This window comes from Aythya fuligula, chromosome 15, assembly GCF_009819795.1.
Source record: "Aythya fuligula isolate bAytFul2 chromosome 15, bAytFul2.pri, whole genome shotgun sequence".
NCBI lineage: Eukaryota > Metazoa > Chordata > Aves > Anseriformes > Anatidae > Aythya > Aythya fuligula.
In genome coordinates, this window is record NC_045573.1 from 2,281,409 (window position 1) to 2,301,210 (window position 19,802).

General features: G+C 41.4%; 1 protein-coding gene across 2 annotated transcripts; it reads right to left on the reverse strand.

The window, feature by feature from the left end:
• Positions 1-3,553: 3,553 nt before the first annotated feature.
• Positions 3,554-8,376, reverse strand: TEKT4 (tektin 4). 2 transcript variants are annotated; one of them, XM_032197677.1, is made up of 5 exons: positions 8,134-8,376; positions 6,908-7,051; positions 6,401-6,623; positions 5,446-5,600; positions 3,554-3,842 (listed from the first exon to the last, which is right to left on the reverse strand). In XM_032197677.1, exons 1-5 carry the CDS (start codon positions 8,154-8,156, stop codon positions 3,626-3,628), a joined length of 762 nt encoding a protein of 253 aa, XP_032053568.1. In that variant the 5' UTR covers positions 8,157-8,376; the 3' UTR covers positions 3,554-3,625. The 2 variants fall into 2 exon arrangements, with proteins under 2 accessions (XP_032053568.1, XP_032053566.1); XM_032197675.1 differs by lacking the exon at positions 8,134-8,376 and having other exon boundaries at positions 6,908-7,139.
• Positions 8,377-19,802: the final 11,426 nt, after the last annotated feature.

Sequence of the window (19,802 nt, forward strand, 5' to 3'; positions counted from 1 at the left end):
CCCTATTCAGACAATTCTCCTCATGCTCGTTCACCTGGGATTTGTTTCTCAATGATACAAAGACCCTGCTGCCACTTTGGATGTGGAATATGGGGTGTAACAGATGGAAATAGGGCCTGGGGTGTGCTGAGTGCTGTGTTCCAGAGCCTGCCAAGGCTTGTGCCAGGCCAGGGGCAGGACTTTGTGGGCTCCCCTCTGGGACCACTGCCCAGCCCACTGTGCCCAGGGCCCACCACATCCTGCTTGTCCTCCTCATGAGAGCTCAGCAGCTGAGAAGAGCATTTCAGACTGTCACGGCAGGTAGCAAGGAGCCTGTGGAGCCAGAGTGCGGCCTGGCTACCAGCTACATCCCATGCACAGCGCAGGGCACTAATGAGCGCCGTGCATGGCCATAAAGTCGTTACCGTGACTTTTATTACTGCCAAGACTGATGTTGGGACACAATTTGCTTAGAGTGGCCAGCAGATCTAAGAGACTACTTAGAAATTACTGGAAAAAAGTGCTCAGGAAAAGATTTTAAAATAATTTCCTCTTCCCTGCAGGTTATCTTTGCAATTACACCGCAAATTGCCTCAAACAGAATCTTGGAGAACAATAGAAGAAAACTTGTTGTGTTCAGATCATTTCTTTAGGACACATCTGGTGTTACTGGCTGTCCTTGTGGCTTTTTACTACACAGACTCTTAAAAATCAGTATTTTAAGTAGGCTCTGTTTGTGTCAAGTGTCAGGGGCCCAAAGAGGAGAAAGATACTTCTGAAGAATCCTACCTGAACATCTCAGTGCTGGTGTCTGCCTCTTTGGTATTAAATTTTTAGTGACCTGTGAAATGGTACGAGGCTGAAATTATGAGACAGTTGTTCTAAGCTTCAGTCTTAGAGAAAATCAACTATCTGTGATAAAAAATACTATGCAAGTATTATCTCCTGTTTGTAACCTTTCCTCTCCTCGCAGAGTCATCTCTTTGTAAGTAACAAATATATGTTTAGTGGGTCTTCACTCCTGGTTTTTGTTCTTGTTTTTGTTTTCTAAGGGTCCTGTACCAAGCATTGTGGAAGTATCATTTATCACACCAGCAATTTCTTCCTCCATCTGTAAGCAGAAACTCCAAGACTTTCCAGAAACTAGACCTCGTCTTCATGACCAGAAATCTTTCAGGATAACAAACTATAACAATATATTTAAAAATATATATATAATCCTAATGAAGTTCAAAATGTTCATACTTTTCATACATGGGGAAGCTATAGCTCACCCATGACACTAACTCATGTGAGAACCAGCTAAAACATCTTTTTAATCCTTCCTGGTAAATCCTCAGCTTAAAATGCATTGTGAAAAAAAATAATAATATAAAAACTTGTTTACATGCTACAGTGGTGGCTTCAATTATGAATTTTTAAAAATCAGCAATTAAATAAAAAATAATTACAGAAACTTGAAGCTCCTGTATCTGATTCAAAACCTTACAACTTGCTTGTATTCATCTATTACCATGTGAATAGGGCAATGATTACACCCTGCCAATGTATTAGGTTTTCCAGAGCAAAATTTTCCTTGATTGGCCTAAAGCAAGGGCAGAGTAATTTAGTTCACAAAGGTAAATTAAACTGATAGGCTTTAATTAGGGAAAGATCCATTTACAAACCTGTATGGGGCAAAAGGTTATTTGTACTCAACACAGTCTCAGAGAAGATGACAGCACTCTTCTTCTCTCTCATGAAAAACTCTTGAATCAAAATAATAGTTCTGGGGCCTTGCATAGTCCCATGGTCCCATCTGCCATAACTGTAACCCATATTCCACTCTGACCCCAACTGCTTCAGTTTTCTACTACCTGAGATTTAGATCACTTTTCTTTTGCTGTAATAGATGTTGGACTGAAGAAATGGAAATGGTTCCCACCTCCAGTTTTTTTCTCCAAGATTGAGATTTTTGAGATAATCTGGTCATCATAAATAAGGGAAATGGAGATTGACCTTTTTGCCACTTGGCATACACCTCGGATTACCTCTGCTCCAGTGCTGCCAGCTGAAAGCAAACCATCAGATAAATTGTACTGACTTGGAGATGGAAGGAGTTGGGGAGAAAGGGTGTGTTGGGGGAAAGGAGGAAAGCTGAGGTGTCAGGAGTCCGAATCTTAGTGGGAAGAAAGGAACTCTAGCAAGTTTGGTTTTTCTTTAGTGGGTGAGAAAGGTCAATTTGAAAATGTTGCTCCTTTCTGTACTTTCTGAAAGGTTTCTGTGAATAACCCAGAAATGCATAGCAGAGTGACTTTTGACTTCTTTTTAATCCACATGCCATTTCTGTCTAACAAGGATTCAGCGTCTCGACTATGAAAATATAATCACAAAGAAGAAATTATTAAAAAATGCAAAACAAAACTCTTGGAACACAAAACCTGCAAAATAGAGGCTTGGGTCAAACACCCTCATTGATGCAGCTGGTTTTCAAAGAAATAAATGGTAGTAGCTTTTAGCAGGAGGGCAATTGCTGAATACTGCTCTGCACATCCTGAGTTAAGATAATACAAATAGCTGTCTGTGAGCAAAACAGATAGGCTAATGGCCTCTCCTGCTCTGGTTAACAGAGCAGGGCTATTCAGAGATGTACATTGGCTAGGTTTATATGTGTGCTGGGGGGGGGAAGGGAAGGTTGATTTTTTTTTTCTCTTTGGTCAGCTGCTTTTTAAAAGTAAAAACCTGTAATACAGGAAACCATAATGGAAATCAGTTCTGTGTCATCATTTCCCTTTTTTGACACATGTCACATTTTCAACCAAGTGGCCTACTAAGCTAATGGATGAATGACATTTGTTACATTGCTCTACTAGAGTAGATGAATCTGATGCGTTCTCCATTATGGATAATAGTTCAAACACATGCCTTGCTTCCAGGGAAAAGGCGGAAAAGATCAAGAGCTCAATTCAACATCCAAGTGGTTAAGTTGAAAGGCACGATTGCTATTCACAAGCTGTTTAGTTCTTTCTTTTTTTTTTTTTTTTTTCTTTTCCTGAAAAAAAAGCCATATTGAATGGACTTGAAAGTTAAAAATCCTTGAACTCATTTTCAGATTAGATAAGCAGGTGTCACAGACTGGGAGTGTTTTTGCCAATAGTCATGTTGTCATCTAACCTGTGCAAACTTTTTTTTACTAATAATGTTTGAACAGCTTAAAAGTCTATCCTCTATTTCCTTGCTGCTCATGTGATCTTCTGTCAGGCAAGCAGTTTTATTGCTCTCATTTCAGTCTGCCTGAAAATGCTAGAAAGCTATAAACTTTGTATGTCCACACCTGTGTACATTATTAAATACTCACCCAACATATTCATTTATTAGGGTGAAAACCCCAAATACCACATACTGTGCAAGTTATGCAAATAGGGTATAGATAATTTCTAGATACAGTGAATTGCCTTTAAACTGTATTTTAAACTGATTATACAGATTTGCACTCAGACCAATTTTTTAAAGGCAGGACTCAAAGCCAGACGTGTTATACTACTGCATTTTAATACAAATAAGGAAAATAACAGTACTTCTGTGTATAATATTACCCGTGTGTTTTCTATGAAAGAATCTAAATTATACTTTTCTTCCAGACTTTGCATAGTTAGTACAGAGATTACTACTGGTAACCTGCTAATTTAAGAGTAGAAGGGTAGCGTGTGCGATGAGCCAGGCACTTTTGCCTATCAATAAAAATACTATTTGTTTTCACAGCTATTTCTTTTTCTAAATTCATCCGTGTGTCTTCCAGGTTCCTCAGAGACTGTTCAGCTTCTAGCAGTTTTTTCTTCAGAGATTCAATGGACTCCGTTAGTTCTTCAACTTCATTGATCAACCTGAACAGAATTACATAAGTAATATAAAAATGGGCAGAATCTAGTCTGTGTTCCCAAGGACATATGAACTGTAACAGGAATAAAGATCAACAGCTGCAGAAGCATAACACTCATCAACAAAGACAGGAGGGATTGATCCCAATGCATCAAAGGGTACCTGAGACTTTGGGATACAGGACTTAGACCTGTAGGACCTCTTTGAGATCCTACACACCTAGCGAAAACCAGTTCACTTTCAGTTTTTTACTGAAATCTCACATGATTTAGATAGCGTTAAGCATGCCTTTTGCCACTAAGAACAGTGGAACTATTCATCTTTACCTTCTCCCACTGTGCAGGACACTTGTATTAATAATTTTAAAACAGAAATTGTTCAGTGAGTTACCCAGTTTAACTGTATCTGCATTTCTTTAAGCTTGGTTTTTGATATCTATTCACTGGTATAAAACTCAAGTATTAAAGATGATATTTGTACCACGCATCAGAAAACAGTCTTTGCTTAAAATGCATGTAGGTTTTTTAAGAAGCGGCAGCACGGCATTAAAAAAAAAAAAAAAAAAAAAAAAAAAAAAAAAAAAAGAAAGAAAAGAAAAGAAATACAATTTTTAAAAAGCACATCACTTCAGCTGAAAGTAAGTGTAGGTTAGGTGCTTTACTGCAATCTCTGTCTGCACATATTTACTTCCTGGGAAAACAAAAATCCTGTATGCTATGGGAACTGAGTAAATACAAACAGAATAAGCATGGCAATTAAACACATGCCCATTCAGCAAAGGACTTGAATATGTCCTTAGATCCCATTAAAGAAAACATACATACTGTAAAGCTTGCACAAGAATGATTTGCTGAATCAGGACCTAAATGAGTGTGCCTGCAGTGGCATAAAGCATTTGGATTAATTATAACTTCTTCCTTGTTGTGTAAAGAACAGCATATTGGCTTTGAATGGAAGACATCTTTGCTACAAGTAAATTGTAAGCCTGCAAAAGCTGATCCCCCACTTTTCCTAAGGGCAGGAAAATGTGAAGGATGAGAATCAATTACAAGGCTTATAATGAGATCAAAAGTGACAAATGTGACGTTCAGACCTTTAATTTGAAAGGATTTATTGACCTCTAGTTTTAAAACGGATTATTACTGAAAATCAAATGCCACCAGCCCAGTTCTTTGGAGTACTAAGGACATGTCTCAGACTGTGGATATGCGCAGCCCATTTACATTCTCAATACTTCAAACATAATTCTTTCAGCACATGGTCCACCTTGTGGTGAACTTTTGCTAACAGCTAAAGAATGGCAAATTATCCACACGTAGCCAGATTTTTTGGATCATTTAAATCAAAAAGAAACTACACAGTTCAGAGAAAAAAGCATAGAAGTAAACATCAGAGTGGTGTCTATACATTTTCTGTTTGTCAATACATTAGGTTAAAATAATGCTTTCTTTGCAGTGATTTTAGTCAATTGAATTATTTCTCATATATCAGATCAAACCTCACGATAAAAGCTAAAGGCCCTATGTTGCCACTAAAAAGTGCAAACGCTATCTAACATCACCTCTGGATAGAATGAACATCTTGGAGAACTTGTTTAACAGTGTTTACCTGAATTGTGCTGCATCTCTGCAGAGCTCAACATTGGGCCTAAAAGATCTGTCATACAGCCTCGTTTGGGCAACTTTCATTGGGGCTTCTTTGTCTTTGATAGCTTGCTTGAGAGCAGCAATGTTAGCTTCTTGATCTCCAATCTCCTTGAGGGTCTGAAAAGGATACCCAAGAAAAAGAACTGTTTAGAAAAACTCGTCTCTGTGCATGCTATACATTTCATCATGGTCCCAATGAGTCACTTACAGTTTTGACCTCCTATTTGGCCAGAATATAAAAGAAATAGAAGCACAAAAGTGTTTTTGACATCTTTATTTCTACTCCTACACCGAGAATCTGATCTCTGTGTTGAAAAGCAGCGGAAAATATGCTGTAACCTGTTCAAAAACTCTTCACATCTCCTCACAACACATCCCACTTCCATGAATTGCTTTTAATTGTAAATCTTTAACTGTAAATTATCCAAGAAAAGCTCAAGTTATTTTGAATAGGATTACGAACTGCTGGTCAGCTTGGAATTGTATGGTTTTCTAGCATTAGTGAAGAAAAAGACAGGAAATTCTGAATTCCTTCTCTTTCATAACTACTGACACACATGAAGAAAATAGAGTCTGCCCAGCTGTCATTACTGCACAGGTGCTAAGGAATGACTTGTTTTTTCCATACCTCCCAATAGCCTAACACAGAAATAGGAGCTTTTCAACACTGGAGAAGGAGCAGAGTCTGAAGACACCTCTTATAATTTGCCAGGAACTGCTGCTGCTACGGAAGCAGCACAGCAGACAGCAGAACAAGCTGAACTGGAGCCATAATCCAGCACTGAAGACTCTTATCAGATACTAAACTGACACAAAATAGTGTTTTAGATTTTTTTTTTTCTAGAGGATAATTTTACCATGATCTTCTCAAACGATGCTATCATGCCTGTAACCCGCATTTCAAAAATAACACTTACTTTTTTCAAATGATGCTCTAGTTTATGTTTTGTATCATCTAGCTCCTCAAGATGTTTGGCAAAAGCCTCATTAACAGCAGCACACTGCATCCTCAGGTCCTCAGATACGTCATGAAGAATATTATCAATTAAAGCACGAAGATTAACTGAAGCTTGTTTTTCTCGTTCTGCCTTATAGATGTTGTCGTGACTGAACTTGGCCCATGTCTCTGGTGTTGATGCACTGCAAGAAGAAAAATAAAATAGGGTAAAGCCAACTGTTTCGAAGAAAAACTTCAACAAAACCAGTCTGCATACAAGGAATCTACTTCGTCATAAGTGGTGTGGCATGCTGAAATGGTAGCACTACCACTGCTATCCATGTAGCTGTTTTAAAGCAATGACATCACATGTGCAAAGCAGCAATAACACCTTTAATTCAGAGCAGCATTATAGCTTTCACTGATGCAAAGGATGTATCATATCTTACCAGGGTTTTTGTGGAGGATAATGATGAGAACTGCTTACCTCTCTTCAAACTTCACCGAGCTAGGATGAAACTGGATGTTGGTGCTCTGGTTATTGTATCTTCCACATTTATCATCAATGTTGTACGTTTCAACTTTGTCTGACCAGTCCATCTCACAAATCTCTTTGTGGTCTCGATTTAATCTGAAAAGGCCATCATTATTATCACACATGGTTAATAGAAAACAATACAATTCAACATAACTATAGATGTTTAAGAAGATAGGCTGTGTCTTTGTCACAGAAAATTGAGAAGGTAAACTTTCCTTTTTGTTAAGAGTTGAAACTGCTGCTTTGTTGTCATTTAAATGAGTCAAACATCAACCAGTTAATTAGAATGACTTCAGATTACAGAAGACAGTGAGTCTTTATCAACTGTTAACACCAGATGTCACTCTTACCTAAGGAATTAAAAAGATTCTGCCGCCCAGTGATGCTGCTGATCCAAAAATGATCTTAAAACATTTATAAAAAGAGAAGCCTAAACTCAGTAGATTACTTTGATACGAAAACTGATATAATAGAACTACTGTAAATTATTCTACATTTAAAAACATTATTTTTAAAAATAAAATTTCATTTTATCTGGTAGAATAGCGAAAATTGAACCAGATGAAAAAATAAATTTAAAGTAAAATACCAGCATTTCCAGCGTTAACCCCATCATATTGATGCACCTGAGGATTTGGCTAACATCTTCTTTTGAAAGGGTTTGATATAAATTAAAAACAAATATTCCCTTTGAAGTGCAATGAACTGATATGGAAGGTTGAGTTAAATTCCACATTGTAAGTTTATAGTGACATCTGGCGGCAAAAAACTCATCTTGAAAAGGTCCTTTGATCAGACAAATTATTGTAAAAGATTTACAGTTTCAATATATCACAAAGTGCAAAAAGAGAGAGTAATATCCAGATAATATTTTATTAAATTCTGGTTTAGCATTGGAAAACTGGACAACTGAATACACATACTAGAAATTAGGACTGAAAATATGAAGCAATATACTGGAAATTATGAAAGGGCATGGCTCCCACCTTGCCTTACCTTCCTTGCTAATCCTAAAGTTTCATCAGTGAGTACATCTTTTCAGGTTTAAATGGAATTCACACAGCTCATAAACACATTGGTATGAACTTTATCCACTGGGTGTTGTACCCCGGTGTGCCAGGAATTATTTGCCTATATATAAATTAACCACTGAGGTATTGAGAAAAACACCTTACCGCATCTGGTTACTAGCTTGCATCAAAGTTCTTTTCAAAAGCTCCTGGATATTTCTTATAAGTTCAGCTTCCTAGATAAAAACATTGAGACTTCTATGATATTCGGTGCAGTACATACCATCCTGCAGAGCAATTTGATTTCAATCGCTGTGGATATACACTCAAATCTTCCACTCATTACCCACTCTTACCTTATTATTACAAGATAAGATCTTCTCTGGAGTTAGCAAATACTGAGGTAACTCAGCTATAAGTCTATGAAGGCAGCAATACATAAATACTTCTAAAGCCTGGGGATTCATTACTTTCATATTGCATGTGTATTCTATGAAAAAGAGTGTGTTCTGCCAGATTAAACAGAATACCTGAATTACTTGCACAGCTTTGAAGTAGAGAAAAAATAAGGCAACAGCACCGTCCTCAGCAGGAGACCAGAGTCACTGCCTTGCACAAAGCTGGGCAGGACTCTTTCTCCTCTGCAAGCACAAACTCAGATGTCAGGGGCTGCTGCCTTGCACTGGGATGTGATGCAGCAGATCAGCTTCTCTGGCAAGACACTGGCAGTCAGAATCTGCTGAGTCCTTGCAGACACCTTCAGAGCATGCTGCCTTGCTCTGTAACAAGTGTTTTAACTGCATGCAAGGCAAAGGCTGCCAGCAGATTCCTGCAGATCTCCAAAAATAAAGTTTGTCTGAAGTATGGTGATAAGGAGCTACTTAACATAAAGGAGTATCACACTTCTGGTTGGCCTGCTTCCTTTGAATGCTCTATATTAACTAAAAATAGAAGTTACTGCTCTACGATTTAAACAGTCAGTCTGCTTCAGCAGGTATAGGACAGCCATCCCAAGATAAACCTGACGACACTTGTAGCTTTACTTTTATCAGACCCATTTGTTCCAGAATTTGTTTTGCCTCTGGTGATGGTTAGTACCAAGGACTTCAGAATTATCTCAGATATGCAGTGTTGTTTGAGAAGTTAATTTCCTCTTGGCTGCAAGATGCGACTGCTCACAGTCACAAAGCTTTGCCTCACCTTGATAACAGATCCAATGTCTGAAGTTTCAGTTCAATCTGTTTTTAGCAGGAACATCCATTTCAGCACAAACGTGATCAAAAAAAAAATGACCATCCTTTCTAAAAGATTTTTACTGAACAAAAAGTACCTGGTGTTCATTTTTGTCTGTAATAAAGTTGCTTTAGGGATTAACTATCCACGCTCTATGAAGTGATTTACTGGCCTGGTGATTATAAGCTGTTATATAAAGGCCTACCCAACATGCATTTTCTTTTTTATTATTTAAAGGAATTTAATATTTGAGGCTCAGATTTTGAAAAGAGCTTTTGTAACCACAGAGCTTCTAATTAATTTTGCTGTTGTGCATCAATGACAGTCATCCAATGACAACTAAGGGAGTATATTCTTACTAATAGACTTCATACTCAGAACGTTGCTGGCACTCACTGATCCTTGAACTGTTCTTGACAAATAAATGAGCGCATACATCCCTGCGGTGTCAGTTTCTCCATTATAAGAAACCATCAGGGAATGTAAAAAAATATCATTTTATTCTAAATGGAAAAGGACAATCTTGACTGGAAAAAAAAATATTATTTTTAAGGCTTAAAATGAGCACAATTAAAATAAATACATAGCTGAAGGTATCACTTTACAAACAGTGAAAACACCAGGATTCACTTTCTGCAAAAAGGAAATACTGCAACGGCTGAGTTGTCAAAAAATTAAAATAATTTTAGTGTTAAAAAGAGACAGTACTTGAAATTACTTTTATAGTAATTGTTATTATTTTGTGCTGGGTAGTCAGTCTCCATGTAAAAAGAGAGGCAATCATTTTCATGTGAGTAATGTGCACAATCCTAAATGAGAAAAGCCTTCCTTTAGCAGATAAAGTGTCACACGTGGAAAAAGTGAACTAGTGCAAAAATGAAGAACTCCCTTGTTGAATGACCTAAAATAAAATTAAAAACTTGTTTCCCTTTTGAGGAGATAGGCATTCAAATACAACATTTAAAACTGAAGATAGAGTTCTCCTAATTAATGGCAGTCTAAGGCTACTTAGACTGAATAAGTAGATGTATAAGGCAATGTATTTTCAATAATTATCTAATAAATGATTTCTCCTAGCTTTTAAAACAGTTCAGAAGTCAGAGTGCGTGCCTGGGAGGAGCTGTGGCACCATGCTGAAGATGAAGATCCTCTGATCTAGGTCACACAGTCCTGACCACACTGTCAGACATCGCAGCGCGATCCAGCCGCTGACAAAGCAGAGCTGTGGCTCGCTCATGGGATCGCAGCGGGAGAAGGGCCATAGATCAATACTGCATAAATATCTGCTCTCCTCGAGTCGCTTCAAAATCCATGGTCTGAAGATGTTGAACTAGGTGCTATGCTTTTAACAGAGTTGTCTGTGTACAGGACTGTCCTATTGTGCACTGGTTCACTTGGCAAAGCTACGGATCAGTGTTTGGAAAGGGTTTTCTGCTGGATTCCTCTCCCCATTATTGCATTTGGCAGGAATACACACAACTCTACTTTTTTAATTTTATACTGGTGACAGGATCTTGGCTAATGCCTTTGTCTCCAGCATCAGGGAATAGTGGGGCTGACATCATTGTTGAAGCAAATGCACAACAAGTCAACACTCTGAGTCAAATACAGTTCTTGGGTTAAAAAAATGACTTAAATGTAAATACATCTGCTTAGAACACAGTCGATCTGGCACTCAGTTAATGAATCTGGATACTGGATATGCAGAAATAACCTTGAAATGCAGAATAAACGCAAGTGAAACGTGATTAACTGACAGTATACTGCTATGTGGCAAGTCCTGTACTAGTGATTACATCTTCAATATTAAATGCTAGCACATAAACATACTAAACTGTCATTAAACAGATACAAGGTGGATTCAGAGGAGATTTCATATGTGCTATGAAAGTAACAAGAAAACTCATAGAAGATAGATGCATGCACTGCTTTTTCTGAATTTAGGTGTTTACAGTGCAGCAGCCCAAACAAATAAAATGATTCTATTTAAGAGACTATCTTTTTAGTCATCAAAGATCATTTTCATAGGGAAAATAATTGTGTTCTTCAGCTTTTTTTTTTTTTTTTTTTTTAACAACTGCATTAAGAAAAGATTAATATGCTGCTAAGTGGAGCCTATGAAGTTCTGTGTAACAGCTGATTTTACTATGCGTGTGAGGAGCTTTCACTTAAATACCTTAATCCCTTATTCCCAGAACATAAATTAGCTATGCAGTTCTATGCATACACAGTTAAAACTACTTGTGCAAAGAAAAGAATGTCCCTTTCCTCACACCGCTGACTTTTGGAAAAATATTTCTTCTATTTCTCAGTTTTTGCAGAAGAGATGAAGATTTTTGAAGAGAATAAATTACTCCTGGTCTCCCTTGCGTTACCATTTCTTAGGAGAGTTGAGATTAGAAAGTGACTGGACAAGTATGCAACATTCATAAAAAGTATGTCAGTACTTTAGTAATAAAATGTGCATAGCTCCTCCAAGTAAGCAAATGAACACACAGCCATCAGGGAACTGGGCCATTAACTCTGAAATCTGTGCAATGAACAGTCAGAATTCATGGAAGAGCAACTCTGAGTGTGAAGAATTATTACTCACTTTTAGAGAGAGTAAGAAATACAAGGTTCTGTTCGATTTCTTGCAGCAAAAGAGGTACAGAGTATAGCTGCAGCTTAAAAAGTTGGCAGAGCCACAGAGGGCACATTATAAGAATCTATTTGCAAACATTCATGCCATAAAATCTATCCCTCTGTGAAAATGGGAAGGGTTTCCTCTCATATTATATACTCCTCTTCCTTCTGTACTGCAAAGGTCATTGGCATGGCAACAAAATCTTCATTTCTCAGGAGTCCATCTGCTGCTGGTATACACGCCTCAGCTGAACTCACATCATTCTTTTTTGATGACATCCCACTTGGCTGTTGATGGTCTGTCGTCACACGCAAAGAATCACAATTTCAGGTGAAGAATTAGCAGCAGCAGACGGACTTCTTAGCAATGAACAAACTATCCTTTGAAACAGAGATCAGGAGGAGAGAAATACCAGAAAATTGATTTTTTTGAGGGGTAAATCTTGTATTTCACATCTTTCTCTAATGCAGCAGCAGCTGATGAAGGTAGTTTCTGTACTGTGTATTTTATAACAATTCAAAAATCAGTCTGGCACACCACTGAAATACTCCATACACTAATCCTCCCATTTTTGCATTTTTCACTAGAACAGCTTCTTAGGTAATGATTACAATTGAGCATTACTCCTATTAAAAATATTGCTAAATACTAGCACTCCATCAACTCTGTAATTCTCTTACGTATTTTTCTAACAACAAATATTAATCATCTGGGTTAATCAGTAACTTATCATGAATCAGCTTTCCATTATATTGGAAGCTGCAGGCCAATGTTCATTAATTTATCTGTGGGACAGTAGGATATGTATCATTCAAGAATGAAAGATGACCCAGAATCTGTTCTCTGTATCATAATGCAACCACAATAATTACATCAGCTTTGAAGGCAATCTACATGCTGTGCTGGATCGCAGTGACAGATAACAAAGTGTCAGCTAGAGTAGAGTCCTCTTTGGGAGGAAAATGATCGAGCAGATTTCAGGAGAGCATCAGGTTTGTTGAAGTCACACTGTCAGAAATACCATCTGTCTGGGCCCCCCGTGTGTCTGGAGCTGTCATCTCCCGCAGGTGTCACACGGCTACATTGCACTGATTGGAGAGAGCCATGCTGCTGTCCTGCCGTACAATTAAAATGATGGCTTGGGCTGAGACACAACAGTGCCATGTTAGATTACCTTGTTGAGAACCTTGGCAAGACTGCAGCATCAGAACTGGTAGTAAAAGGCAGAGACTGCTCTCTTGAACATGGAAACAGGCAACGTTTCACATGTCCTGAATAGTTGTTAACTGTAGGTTCAGTCCCTCTACACAGTCTGCTCATGGGGTACTGCATTTTTAAAGTGTAACCTGCAGAGATGAGGGGACTTTAATCCAAGCAGAGTCTGGAAAGAGTTTAATGCCAGAGTGTGATGCTCAGCTTGGTACAGGAAACCTCTGCTTTGATTTCGTATGGATCTGGTCTCCTCTGATTGTACTCATGTGATTTTAAACATTTTTTAAACAAAGGAAGGATTTTAAATAATCCCTCCTGCATTTAGGATCGACAAACAGAGTCCAGGCTGCCAGGAAGGGCAAACAAACCTCTGCATCCTGCCAGAAGGTACCTTTATGCTGCAGTTATCACCTGCTGACCAAGCCGCTCAGCATTTTGGAGACGGGGTAGCACTCTGCAAGGGCTGCCAACAGCCCTGCCCATCCTACCGCCCCGCTCACCTTCAGCAGCTCCCTCTCCACCTCATCACAGACCAGGTCCGGCGGCTGCCTGCGCTCCCGACACTGCAGGTTATCGGTGGCGATGCTGTAGGGCACCTCGGTGGCGTCGAGCGCCCTTTCCAGCCGCAGCTTCTGGGCTGCCAGTAGCCCGGTCTCCGCATCCAGGTCCTCGATCTCCTTCTGGAGCTCGCCCTTCCAGAAGTGAATGTCCTGCAGCCGCTGGCCCAGGGCGGCTGTGGAGTCCTGCTGGGCACGCTGAGCAGCGGCAGCGGTGCGCTCGCACAGCTCCTTGGCCTCATCCCGGTTGCGCTCGGCCTCCTGGCAGCTGGCGAAGGCCCGGTGGTACTGGCAGTAGTTGCTCTGGTGCCACTCGGGGGGCAGGTACTTGGCGCTGCGGAAGCCGGCCGTGGCCAGGCTGCTGGAGGAGTCGGGCCCGGTTTTCAGCGCCGCCTCGTACACCTTGGGGGGCAGCGCGGAGATGGGCACCGGCGGCGGCGGGGGCTCGGCGGTCAGCAGGGGCCGGGCGGGCGCCTCGGGCCCCGCCATGGCTGCGCTAGGCCTCGCCGCGTCCTGCCGTCGCCTAGGCAACGGCAGCAGCCAATCAGCAACCGCAACCTTCCCCGAGGAGTAGGGAAAGCGGCAACGGCAGCCACCAATCAGAGCGCCGGCGCGCCCCGAGGTGGGGTCGGTGTTGCCGTGGCAACGGGGAGAGCCAATGGGGAGGGAGCGGGGGGCCGTGGCGGGCTGGCGGTGTCATGGCGGCGCCGTGGTGGTGTCATGGCGGCTTCTGTCATGGCGGCGCCGGGCGGGTTTCCCTCGCGCTGTAACCGTTGTGACTCTCCCGAGCGAGTGCGCGGGTGGGAATAAAGGAATAAAGAGATAATTCTTACTGCGTTTTGCCTCTTCCTTGTGCTCGGCGTCTTCCCTTTCCCCCCCCGCCATCGCATTTGCCCTTCATTGTCTGGGAACGGGGAGGATCCTGACAGGGCCCGTTCTGAACGTCGACCCCCCGGCCGCTGCGTGTGCCTGTGGCAGCCGGCTGGGGCCGAGACCCCTTTGTTGGCCCCTGGGGGACACCGACAGCGTGGGCTGGGCTTTATGGTTATTTTTTGGGGGTTGCCAGTGCTGGGCTGGAAGGCGAGGCCTGGAGCGCAGCGGTGGGTGCTGCAAGCACGGGGACAACAGAGGGCACTGTCGTCCTTGCGCTGCGGCAGTCTCTCTTCAAAGTCCTTTTTAAGTAGAAAATAGGAAGAAGAAGCCACGTGCTCTGCCGCCCGCCCGGTAACGTGCAGGCTAAGGGGCTCCTTGGGTGCTGAGGGGAGCAGTGTCCAGGTGTGCACCCCGGCTGCTGGGAGGTGCCACCCAAATTGCTGCTTAAAATGCTTTGGTTTAGATCAGTTCGCTCTAAACCCACAGAAAGTCAATGGTCCTACAGGGCTTTGCACTCCTTGGAGAGATCAAGAGGTTGCTGCTGACAGAGCACTTGCATTCGAAAGATGCACTGTGCCGCGGCTGGCAGCACGGCCCCAGCAAAATTTCCCTTCCACAGGGGCAATGTTGAAAAAGAAGGCTGAATCCCAGCAGAGATGAGAAATCCTGCCTCTTCCCTTTTGCAAACACTGTGATATAACTGGCCCTTTAATTAAACAGCACCACTGGATGAGCTCTTTGCACTGTTGAAGTCACTGTGCCCTTTGCTTTCCCTTTGGACTTACTTCTGTTTCTCTCTCTTTTTTTTCAAGCATCTTTCCTCTAACTGTCCCATCTGTTCCTTTCCTTAAGTTGCCCTCAGCCTGCATCTTTCCTCTGCTAGTAGCCTCCTCAGCATGGTGATCTATGCAAATGTTGCATTTTTAAAGTACAGTAAGTCTACAGGAGAAGCCTTGCTGAGATACTAAAAGTTCTTGGTATGGAAAATACATTTTTGAAAATAAGCAGCAAAGATTTGTTATTAAATAGCATTTTCTCTTGGGGGTTCCAAAAAGCCCTTATTAGTGGCATCTTATCACAGCCCAGTCAGTATCACCCAGGCAGTTTTGCAGAAAGGTCCGTTAGGGCCACGATGGGATGTGTCTGAGGTTGCAAACATAGCAGCAGGCTGGGCTGAGTCGCTGGTCCTAAATGTGACTAATAAATTATAGTTTTCTCCAAGAGGGAAACACTGCACGAAAAATTTGTAAATTCTTCCTGAACCAATGCAAGTGTTACTTCAATGAGCAGCTTTATTGTTGTTATCCCAACTGGACATTGCTTCCAAGGAACAGATTTTGGAGAGTTTTGCCATCAGGCTGTTTTTTGTTTTGTTTTGCTTTGTTTTTGTCGGTCCAAGTCTGCTTTCAAGTGTTAACAGATGCATCTTGTCTTAACAGGCTGTACATCACATTGCTGCAAGAAATAAAAGCAAAACCTATTGGCACCTGGCAGATTCAGGAGTTCCCTTCATTATCCAGGGCAGACCCAGGGACCCTGTGTTTCAAAGCTCTTCCAACAGCCAAGTGATTTAGTATGCCACTGTACCACATAAATTATTAACAGCCATCCAAGATGTTTCCAGAGTACACGATGACAAAACATACTGGAAGAAAAGAACACGAATGTTTTCCAGCTCAAATCTTTTGACATGCAATAGATTAAGATTTCTCTTGGCTGGAATCCTTTTTACAGAAACTAGTTCCCCTTCCCCTATCAAATGCTCCTGTTTATGTCAGGTGCCCATGGGTTTTTTCATTGCTGCTGTTTCTTTTCCCTGTCTTCTGTTTGATTTTTGATTTTTTAAATTAGCATAAATGGAGAATAGATCTTGTGCTTGGAGAAGGGAAAGGTTTCCTCTCACATCCCGGTAGCAGAGAGGACCATTTCTGCTCCACAGCAAAGAAGTACTTGAAGTATATTTTTTTGGAAGAAGGAGCTTTGTTCTCACGTCTAATGTAGGGAAATCTCGCTAACATGGAGTGTACATCCCAAACCTTTAGGTTGCCAGGTATAAAGAGGTCTACTGCAAATAAGCTACAGACTGTTCACATGGCATAATCATAATTTGCTGGGAGATGTGGAACCAAAACCTGAGTTGCTGCAAAGCTGTGTGTGCTGCTCTGCCTGGACAGATAAAAGAACTCAAGGGAAATTGCTGCAGAGGCAAAAAAGAGTGATTTTCTAGCTGTGGGGTAAACAGCTTTTGGGTTGCAGAGCCTTCATTTGGAGGCTTTGGGGAGGCAGCAGAGGCACTGTGCTGCCTGCGAGTGCATCCTTTGTCTTGGGTATGGGCTCTCTGTTCACAGCACCCAGGCCAACTGCATGCACCAGCTGAGTCAGTGCCTTGCTCCATGGAGGAGTTGTGGATCCCCTTCCAGCACTGTCCCAATTTCCATGGAGAGAAAACCTGAATATGCAGGCTGGCAAGGAGATGTGGTGCCTCTGCATCAAAAGCAGTTCCGTCACTTTTGTATCTCTGTTGTGAAGTGCCAGAAGATGTTTCCTCCCTCTCAGCTAATGTAATCGGGTGGGCAAAGAGAGCTGAGCTGCTTCCCTGGGAGGATGGACAGACTGGTCAGCTTTGAAGCACTCAGTACTAACAAATAACCAGCCATGCAAAAAGGCAAGCAATCAGCCACACAGCCAGGAAATACCGTCTAGCATTTAACTGTAATTCAGCATTTTGCAATGAGGGAAAATAAATAAATAAATAAATAAAGCATAGCTGAAGTGGACTGGTAGTACATTAAAGTTTATATGGTACATTAGAGGGGCATTGGCCTGAGCTGCCCAGGCCAGACTCGCTTTAAAAATTGGCCTCCCTTTTTTTGTTCACAAGGGACAGTCTCATGTTGAATTGTCTGCAGATCAACCAGGGGTTGCTTTCACTGCCTGTTGGATCCCAGAGCAGAGTCCTGCAGTGTAAATTGGTATGGCCACGGCATCAAAATTCACGCTGAGGACCCTTATATACCAGAAATGCTGCAGCCAAGGACCCTGGCTTGCTTTTCTTACCTGTGTGAATCAGGCAGACATTCACAAAACCTCTTCAATTTATGTAGTCTTGTCACATTTTCTGCTGTTTGAATGCTCCAGTTTCTTGAGTCATCTCGGGCACCTGCTTCTCTGTGTCCACACTGACCAGGACAAGAAGTTCTGGGCACCAGCGAGGAGGGCTGGGGCAGAGGGAGGATGGGAGAAGCTTTCCCAGCATAGCAAGGCAGGGCCTATAAATAGCATAAGCTGCAAGAACTGCTTCAGAAGAGTCCTCTGCTTGAGACAGAGGGCCAAATTCTCCTCGTGGCAACCCACTTGTCACAATTTGACTCAGCTTGAATGTGAGTGGAACATCGATTTTCTTTATTTAATATAGCATCATTATACTTTTTATCTACTGGCTGCATCCCCCAGTGATGAGTACCTTAGCAGGGTGATGGATAGAAAACACTGTACATTCATTTAGATGATAGATAGGGAGAAAATGCGGTGAATTAGTTCAGAGGAGAGAAAATATAGTCAATTATTTTACATAAGGCAGCGTCTGGTACTCACAATCCCTGCCTGAGAGCAACAGAACACATGAATAAAAAGATTAAAGAGTTCAGAAGTGAATTTTTTGTTTTAATATCAACATATGGGCAAAATGTTACATTTCAACTTAAGAAATAAACATGCACTAGCCTCAGGAGCACTGATGTTCACCAAAAGGCTAGGACCAAAGGTTATCTAAGAACACAGGCATTGGTTTTATATCATCTCTTATCGCTGAGATTAGAATTGTCTCTGCTGTTTTGAATCTAATCACCCTCTCCTAGAATATGATAATTTCAGATAACATTAATTATTTGTAGCAGTTTTAGCATTTCTTTATAAAATGCAGTTATTTCAAACACACACACACACACACACAAAAAAAAAAAAAAAAAAAAAAAAAAAAAAAAGCACAAATTGGGCCATTCCTATATGGATGAAAACGCCATTTAAAGTTTCATTTCCCTGCCTTCTATGTTTTAGGCAGCCTATGTTTGATTAGAGGCTGAGTGACAGCCATCCATGCCAGAACAATGCTGTTTTTATTTGCATTTTCCACCAGCTCTGGGAGTTTGCACTTTCTCCTTTTTGAAATCCATCTTGATAGGGCAGCATTAGACAAATCATTTGAATGATTTCAAATGCAGAGCACTTCTGCAGAAAGCTTGATTAAAAGGGTAAGCAGAGTTTGTCCCACCCGCATGGCCCCCTGGTGTGACCGTCTTGCTGGTGGTGGCAAGCCAGGACTGAGAAAAGTGAGGATATTTCTGCATACACCATGACAGGGATGTCACACTGGCAGTTCTTATCGTGGGGACACATCATGCATGCATGCATGACCCAACACCGCTGGGTCCCTCCTGCTGCTGCCCATCCCTCTGCTAGCTCAGGTGGAGAGAGTCCCTGCATTATTTAAAAAGAGAAAGCAGACTGGTTGTTCAGACCTTCACTGGTGTAAACTGGCTTAGTTATGGTAGACTAATGAAATTACACCAGCAGAAAATCTGATCTCATCCTGACAGCAAGACCAGACATTCTTTAGAAACTTGTCCACTTTTAACTTTCAGATTCTACTTTGCTGTTTTCTATTGCATTAGATTCCCTTGTGCTCATCCAAACACTATCCTGACATCTGTTTTTAGAGCATGGCTTCCTTCCACACCAAACACCTGGTACGTGAGTGTGGGTCTGCTTGGTAAGTGTGTGGTGTGGGAGCACAGCACTGAATCATGACCAAGTCTGCTGAGTTTGTTGAGTCTTCTTCAACAAACAGCCATCCTCCATCAGGGATATGGTGCTCCATGTCCTAAACCTGAAAAAAAAACAGCAACTCACATGCATTATTTTGCTTTCCAACCACTGCTATCAGTCCAGGAAGTGCAAGAAGTCTGTCCTGCAATTCTTCAAAATTGAAATCTGTGAGTGATTGAAATCCAAGCATTTCTGCAGAAAGCAAATTCTGGGCTGTCTTTTTGGTGGTTTGTCTTTGGTTTTGTTTTTCCTTTTTCTAATTTATTCTGCTTAAAGGAAACACGTGGTGATAATCAGACCACATAGCGCTGAACTTACGGAGTTCAGCAGCCATCTGTTTAAAATGGAGATGTACAGAATTCCCAGCAAAGCCTTTTGCTGTACTCTTGGTTCAAGAGAATAACAGGAGGAGTCCTCAGCATGGACAGCAGTTTTACAGCACTAAGAAATTCCACAGCTAACAGGAAAACAATCAATTTATCACCAAGGGCTGCTGCTTTCCCTGTGTG